Source organism: Mustela erminea, chromosome 8 (assembly GCF_009829155.1).
Source record: "Mustela erminea isolate mMusErm1 chromosome 8, mMusErm1.Pri, whole genome shotgun sequence".
NCBI lineage: Eukaryota > Metazoa > Chordata > Mammalia > Carnivora > Mustelidae > Mustela > Mustela erminea.
Window position 1 is genome coordinate 16,997,800 of NC_045621.1, and position 8,388 is coordinate 17,006,187.

The window sequence follows — 8,388 nt, forward strand, 5'->3', positions numbered from 1 at the left end:
AAGTGGCCTGTGAAGGGCAAAGGGGATTTTAAGAAAGAAAGCCCTTAATCAAACACAGATATCAAGAATAATAGCAAGGGGACTAGAGAAAATTGCTATCAAAGTAAATTGCTTTTTGTACAAATGTTCCCTTTATTTGGATTTTCCCCAGTGTGCCATTCTTTCTTGAAGGCTTGGTGAACAGATGCGCTTTTGAAAATGTTGATTAACTTATCCTTTTGTCGACCCCTTCCCACTCATCTAAGCTCCTGGGAACAGTGATTATACAAAAAGCCAAGTCAAGCCTCTACAGTGTTCTTCTTCACCTTGAGTAGCCTTTGATTCTCCAGATGCAGAAATCTCGGCCACATCTGGGCAATCAATTTCAGAGAACCTTAGAAATGGACCAGTTCTTGCGAGGTCATCTCATCCAGTCCTCTTGTCTCCAGAGACGAGAGGCTGTGATCTCCTAGGGTGAAATGTTCTCATACTCATTATCATCCTTTTACCCTTTTTCCTTCAAGATCAATGCCACACACACCCCTTTCCAGCCATGATCAATAGTGTCCTAAGAGTTCTTCCCTGAGGGTGTGCCGTGGAGGAAAATGGCATTCTAGCCTCCAAGAATCTGTCACTTCTTTGGCAGAGACCAAATCCCTAAAAGCAAGAACAGGCTTTGGCCCAAAAGTCACTGGCAAGAGCCCCACAGTTTTTGTGCTAGGCTGATTCCCATATTCTTATCCAGTGTTCTGCATCTTTTAACCGTGAAGGTGTTGAGATGTGAGCATCCCGTCAAAACAATTAATTGTTGGAAATGTGATGGGTTTTGTCCATATTTGTTTGTTTGTTTCATAAGGTTAAAAAAAAAATCTCTAGGTTGACTTTCAGAAGCTCGGTTTGGTCCGTATGACAGACGCCACCTGCCTCTTGTTGATTCATACTCACATCTTCATTCCAAGGAAACAGCCTGTGTCATAGGGGTCTGGAGAATAATGCAGGGGATGGGCATTGAGGTGGGGAAGCTGGCGTGACCCGCAGGTGCCAGTTGCTGTGTGTAAACATGCCAGAAATCGGCTGGATTTATGGCGAATCAGTGCCACGTGGCGTTGATCCTTTCAAGTGGGGTCTTGGCAAGTTGTTTTGTTGCGTCCCTTGCTGGCAACCAGGGGGATCAAAATGTGCTTTAGCACTTTGGCCAGGAATGAGGAAGACTTCTATCTAAAAACACGTTAAAAAACACAGCCTCAGGGAAAAGACTGAATTTTGAGAGTGGCAGTGATAGATCAATCCTCATTTCAGGTCAATGTCAAGTAGATCTTCTCTGAGAAGTGCTGATGAGGGAAAAGTTCAGGCAGGTCTGAAGTTCTTCTCCCCTCCCCCTCTTGTTTGATAGTTTTAGCTGTCTGGGATTTGGTTTGGCTTAAGCCTGGATTTTGGGGTATCAGTTTATAGTGCTGACCTCAAGGTTGCTCACCTGACTTGGGGTTCAGTCAAACTCCTAAATGACCCGCACACTCGCTGGCACCATCTTGAGCGGACAGCCAGAGCAGACATAATTAACTAGTGAGAAAGAAATGAAAAATCAGCACATATCTAATTCTCTTTTTTTGATTTTTTACCATTTTAGACAGGTAATTTTCATTGGCTCTGATTTCTATAAGATGGACAGCATACTGAACAGAGAGACTGTCTTTCTCACCTTCTCCCTCCCAAAAATTATCATAAAAAAAGAAAAGATAGACAGCGATAATACTGGAGAAAATTCACAGTAAATTAACTTAGCTCTATTCAAGCCCAGGCTGGTCAGATTGGATGGCCATGTTTGACCTATTCTAAGCCATAAAGAAAGCCAGTGGGAAAAGGAGACGGAGATGGAAAGACGAGAGAGATTAGCGCAGGTACGGGGAGGTGGTTAGGCACTGGGACATTCTTTTCAGTTCTACTTCTGCCTTAAAACATAAGATGATGAAATGTGACTTTGTTAAATTACCATACGTTTATTTGACATCCAGGAGAGAAAGACCCTCATCGTATATGTCTACTTAATGCATGCATATGAGAAGGGTCAGTTAGACTAAATAAACATCACAGTAATGGCCAGGGATGATGGGCATGCCGTCCAGGCCGCCTTGGATAAATGCAGACCTATATTGGCAATGCAGTCATTACGATACAAGTGAGAACTTTCTTGGCGCTAAAGACCTTTTTTGTTTCTGTTCTTCTGGTTGCTGTTGGAAATAAAGACAAATCTTTTGAAGGGCAAAGAATCCCAGTAATGTACATACTCAATGTTCTAGAAGCAGATGTGACTGTTTAGCTGCCTACTGTACAGGCAGTCATTCTGAGAAAGGTTGCATCTCTGTCTGTTGGCCATGGTGATAGAACTCATTATAACTTGATTTGTTTGTCCTCTTTTTCATTATAGTGGACATTCCAGAAATACACGGGAGAGAAGCCTATGAAGATGAAATTGATGGTGAGTATTGCTATGATTTAGCAAATATCGTGAAATTCAAGTTTGGTTATAAAGACGTCAACAAAAAGTAATGCCCGGGGTATTGGAAGGCCAGAATTTAGAACTACCAGTTAGAAATATAAGTGAAAAGAATCCAGAGAGGAATGAAGAAACCATCAATTGCTTTGTCGAGGTCAAATTTAGAAATTTAGAAAGTTTATTGAGTTCCCTCCCCCTGCCTAATCTGAAACAGGTCCCCTACTTAAGGCAACTTTCGACACTGATGGACTTCAAATCTGGATAAACCCTGTAGAAGTAAAAGCCAGGTTTCCCTATATGTGTTGCTGCTTGAACCCATTGACCTCTTCCTGAAAAAGGACTTGAGTAAATGAGTATACATGTGAATATTCTCCTAGGCTTTCTGTGGTTTCCTGTTCCCTGGCTTGAGGGGAGCCTTTCTCACACTATCCAAGACTCCAAGTAGGGCCCACTGCAAGATTTAGGTTTCCTTTCTGCAATGCCCATCCTGTGTTTTCATACTTATTAGGAGCTCTACTCCCCCACTTCAAATGCTCATACTTCAGGGAGCTGAAGCAAGGCCCCTGACTGGACAGCCGCCGAGCAAACATGCAGATATCATTTCTCCCCTCGACTCAGAGCAGCATGGGTGTCTCTGGGTGCCAGAGCTGATCTCCAAGAGAGATCACCACGGTTTCCCTCAAAGAACAGCTTTAGGCCAAGATTGATGCTTTTAAGAAGAGCAGTTTATAGAACAGCTGCTTTTAACCCAACCTTAATCAAACACTTCAAGTGTAGTTATAGAAACGGCGTGACTAACCCAAACAGCACCTTGTTAACTCAATGCAGACTCTCCCTGCAAAACCCCATCAAGCACTCCTTTTATGGGCAAAGCTGGGGAACTGGCCTGGAAGGAGAGGCTGCAGCCAGTCAAACAGCCGAGGTTCTATGATGGGTACAGAGAGTAGGGCCCAAAGATGCAGAAAGCCCAAGTCCTATTCCTAGTTTCACTGCCTTCTAACTCCGAGACCTTGAGGGAGTTACCTGGCCACCTAATTTCTTTCTTTTTTTTTTTTTTTTAAGACTTATTTATTTATTTGACAGACAGAGATTACAAGTAGACAGAGAGACAGGCAGAGAGAGAGAGGAAGGGAAGCAGGCTCCCTGTTGAGCAGAGAGTCCGATGCGGGGCTCGATCCCAGGACCCTGGGATCATGACCTGAGCCGAAGGCAGAGAGGCTTTAACCCACTGAGCCACCCAGGCACCCCAGCCACCTAATTTCTTTAAAAAGAAAAAAAAAACCTGAGTTTCTTCATCTATTAAAAAAAAGATTATAATAGCACCCTGCCTTCTTCATGGGATTATTAAGAAATGAGCTGTGGATGTGGTCATGCATTGGCCATGTGATGGAAACCTAAGTATATTCGTCTGCTAGGGCTGCCATGTAAAGTGCCGCAAACTGGGTGTCATAAACAACAGAAACATATTTTCTCACCATTCTGGAGACTAGAAGTCCCAGATCAAGGTGTCAGTGGGGTGGTTTCCTTGTGAGGACTGTGAGGCTTGTGGATGGTTATCTCCGTGTTTTCAAGGTAATCTCCCATCTGTGTCTGTCTCTAGATTTCCCATTTTAATACAGACACATCCGTATGGGGTTAGGGTCCACCCGAATGAACTCACTCTAAGGTGATTATTTCTATAAAGATCCTATCTCCAAATCAGGTCACATTCTGAGGTCCTAGGGTCTAGAACTGCAACCTAGGAACCTCGGGGTTCATAATTCAACCCACAACAGTTAGGTAAGGTGTATACCAAGTGAGGTGTGGTGGTTGGAAAAATTTTGCAGCTCGGACGGCCGGGAAGGCTACCTTGGGAAACTCACATGTAAAAATAGTGCCAGCCTGTCCTTCGATTTCAGTCGATACCAGTGGAAGTGGGAGGTGAGGGAGCAAAGAAAGAAGCGTACCCAGAACGCAGGACCACCCCAGAGCTCCAAAGCCCCCCCCCCACCGAAGTTTCTGTCAAAATCCCGAACTTACCTAGTAGGCGTCAAATTATTTAAATATCAAATATTTAGGTCACACTAGGTATGTGCTGGACACCAAGGACTTTATCGATATTAATTCATTTAATTCTCCTAGCAACCCAGTGATGCAGACTTAACAGTACCCCCGGTTTCTAGAGGAGAGGACAGAGGCAGAGAGGGGTTAAGTAACGTGCCCAAAGCCTCGCAGGCAGGATGTGATGATCCTGGGCTCTGACACCAGCCAGCGTAGCTCTGGAGTCCCCTTGCTCGTCCCCGTGCTCCGAAGACCCTGTGAACGGGGCTGGGAAGGCTCCATTACTGAAGGGGCAGCTCCCGCAATCTCCCATGTGCTTTATGTCACAGATGAGTACGAGGTGGACTGGAGCAACTCTTCTTCCCCGACCTCAGGGTCTGGCGCCCCTTCGGCCGACAAAGAGAAGAGCTGGCTTTACACGCTGGATCCTATCCTCATCACCATCATTGCCATGAGCTCCCTGGGCGTCCTCCTGGGGGCCACGTGTGCGGGGCTTCTGCTCTACTGCACCTGCTCCTACTCGGGGCTCAGCTCCCGCAGCTGCACCACTCTGGAGAACTACAACTTCGAGCTCTACGACGGCCTCAAGCACAAGGTCAAGATGAACCACCAGAAGTGCTGCTCCGAAGCGTGACGGATTGCACCCAAATCACATCTGACGTTTCATTCCAGCAAGAGGGGCTAGCGGAGATTACATTTTTTTTGTCCTTTCGGAAACTGAATGCCATAATCTCGATCAAACCGATCCAGAATACCGAAGGTGTGGACAGAACAGACAGACCAGTTGACGGGGGCGGGGAGATTGCGGCCGCGCAGGGGGGCCAGGACCCACCTGAGAGCGCCGTGGCGGAGTCGCGTTGCTGGGACTAAGACGGGAGCTCATCTCTTTGGGGTCACAGTTGTATTTCGTTTGTGAGTTTGTTATGATTATTATATTTTATTTCTTTGGTCTGTGAGCAACTCCAAGAGGCAGAAGAGGAGGACTTTTCTAGGATGGAAGCAGAATAGTGGTCAGTGGTACTCTGTTCTCTCGTTCTAATCAGCACTTGAAAAGCAAAAGGTCTTTTCAGACTGTTCATCTTTAGGGGAAAAAAAAAAAAAAGCCGTCCAACTTATCCTGTCCTCTGATCGTCTTATGACTTCCGGGATTTGCTGTGGTGTAGGTCCTGCCAGCCAACCCTACAGGCTGCCATTTCCAGTCCTAGCATTTAAGTAGGATGTTGTTGCCTTTAACTTTTTTTATCCAGGGGAAAATTGCCATTTTAGGGTCAGCGTGAATAGCTCTTTCTTATATGAGATTTAAAACAAGCCGGAAAGGAAACTTCACACGTCAAAATCCACAGAAGCATCTCCATGTTAGAAGCGGACAAGCCTTAACGTGCTTCGTGACTAGGAGCCATTCATTAAATCTAGACCCAGAATTTGTGGCTGTGAGGCTACTTCGAGGGGCCTCTGGTGGTGGTTTTGCGTTTTTCTTTTGCCTCCTCCTTGTTCTTCGAAAACATACACGTATACACACACATGCACGCGCGCGCGCACACATCGTCAGGTGTCTACTCCCCAAGGCATAGCATTGGTCGCTGTCCTCAGAGATGGAGGGTGGAGGCAACACGGGCTGTTAGTACGTTTTCTCCACTGGGGAGATGTCACGAGGAGAACAGTGGAGAAGGAAAAAGGAGTCCAGCCTCTGATGGTGTCATGGCAAAGCCTAAACAGGCTCTACGGAGGCATTTGGATGATTTCGTCTCTTTGATAGGCTAGTAAACACTGAGTTCTCCTCGGGCTTATAGCCCCACGTCAGCGTTTCAGGAGAGTCAGGTAGGATGTATGCGAGCTGATCTGAACCAGAAATGCGCAAGTACTATGGACCAAAACACTAACAACATGGCTTCTACCCCAGAGAGACCTGTGTTCTTACACACACACACACACACACACGTACATACACACACGTACATACACACACACACACAATTTATGTGTTTTTTATTAAGTGCCTTGAAACAATGAAAAAAAAACCTGTATTTTCCCTCTATGTAGAAATCAGTGAATATCATAAAAGTAAGGCATTCCTTCTTTCCGAACCCCCGTGACTCCACTGCCAGTTCCCCCGGCTCACTGCTGATCCTACGAATGGATTGAGCCCTGCTGCCTGAGAGGTAGTCATGGCCCTCGATGACTCTCACCTACTCTAGGAGGGGAGGCTCATCAAACTGTGAAGGATAAGATTGTCCGCGCCAAGTTCCAAATCTCGATTTTGTAGTCATGCCTAAAGATCGCCTGTGTGCTGGAAATACATTTGAAACCCAGCCAGTATGCCCAGCCCATTGCTTATCAGTGGTAAACGGTCAGACCATTTTTGCTGCTATGGTCACCCACGATTTCATTTGTCTCATACCCATGTGAAAGGAAAAGGGTGAATGGGACTGGCGGGTTCCTTCAATGTTAACATACGGAAATGCTAGTTCAAATGGTAACGTCACAGTGTTTTGTTTGCGGAGAGGGAGAGTCCGAACCGACAGCTATTTATTCATATGTGTGTGTGTCTTTGCAAGCCTTTGAGTTCTCTGTATCTACTGTGTATGTGAATGGTCACGTGGGACTCCGTGATGTTGTTGTGACTTTGACCTAGGGCCCGAGTGTAACTGCTGATCTCGGCACTTGTTGGCACAGTGGTAGTTAGAGTGAAAAGTAAAGCTGTCAAGCCCACGGGCTTAGCTTTAGGACCCCCCCCCCCAAGCTGGGCATGCAGCAGAAACCAGTTCTTAACGCTTTGTCGAAAGCAAGTTTTTTATTAGCCCACCTTCCTCTTTGCCTTCCCACGTAGCTCAGTGTTCAGGAAGCTAGCAAGTCCTAGGGATTTCCAGAAGTTGCCTGTAGAAGAAGAGAAGTTTAAAAGCCTACCTTGGAGGTCCTGGCCCTCTCAGGCTCTGTGGGTCCTTATACAGTGCCCCCAAAGACCAGCCCTGTCTTCAGCCTGCAGCTGGCCTCTAAGTTACGCACAAGCCAACCTACATCCCCCCGACGGTCCGCCATCCATTCTCACCATTGGCTTGTTTGGGGCCCTGGGTGGGCCCTGCTACACAAAAGCAAGCCACCCAGGGCTACGTGTAGATACCTCACCAACACTGGAGGCTGGTCCGTTGTAAGACAGAATGACAGTGGGGTCTGGTCCCAACTCGGGTGCCCTGGTGCATTTGTTGTCTCTCTCTGCAGGTAAGCTAGCTGACCCGTCCCCTTGAGTCATTCCCTTTGGGAAACCCAATTCACAGTATTGATCTTCTTTTTTGCCTTGTACTGAATGACACATTACCTCCACGCTCTCCCGGACTAGGCAGTCCACAAGGCCACGGGGTTGCTTTCTCTCTTCGGTGGGGATAGGTCGTTGACAGGGATGAGGGTCCGAGGAGTGAGCATGAATGCAAGAAAGCAAGGGGGAAAGTTAAACAGTCACACGGAAGGTGAACTTTTCCAGGGTTTGCAGTTAAAGGTGTTCGACCATTCGCCGGCTGAGCCAGATCGCGGGAACTTGAGAGCTTTTACTGTGATTCTTCAATGTAAAAAATAAACAACAAGGTCAAACTGTGTTTATATGATTTGTATAAAGTCTTTTTAAGATTGCTATTTAAATAAACATTATACCAGAGATATGTATCTGCATGTTTTTTGTTGGAGGCAGAGAGTGTTGGGTTTAGGGTGACCATCCCAGTTTGCCCCCAGACTTTCTTGGGTGTTCGCTCTGAAAATCCCTGGAAACCCCTCCAGCCCAGCCAAACCAGGATGGTTGGTCATTCTCCTGGGACAATGTTTCTTAACCTTTCTTACAAAGTTAGTAGGTTGATTGGTTGGCTGGCTTCTTATAAAATGAAAATAGG

The 8,388-nt window shown here is 46.3% G+C and overlaps 1 protein-coding gene across 2 annotated transcripts in view; it reads left to right on the forward strand.

Annotated features, from left to right (window-relative positions):
• Positions 1-8,167, forward strand: part of NRP2 (neuropilin 2) — a 114,794-nt gene extending 106,627 nt beyond the window's left edge. For both annotated transcript variants that reach the window (XM_032354527.1, XM_032354528.1), the window contains exons 16-17: positions 2,405-2,455; positions 4,843-8,167. In XM_032354527.1, the coding sequence (XP_032210418.1) occupies positions 2,405-2,455; positions 4,843-5,147 (356 nt within the window). In that variant the 3' untranslated portion in view covers positions 5,148-8,167. The remainder of the gene's footprint in view (positions 1-2,404; positions 2,456-4,842) is intronic.
• The last annotated feature ends 221 nt before the right edge of the window (positions 8,168-8,388 follow it).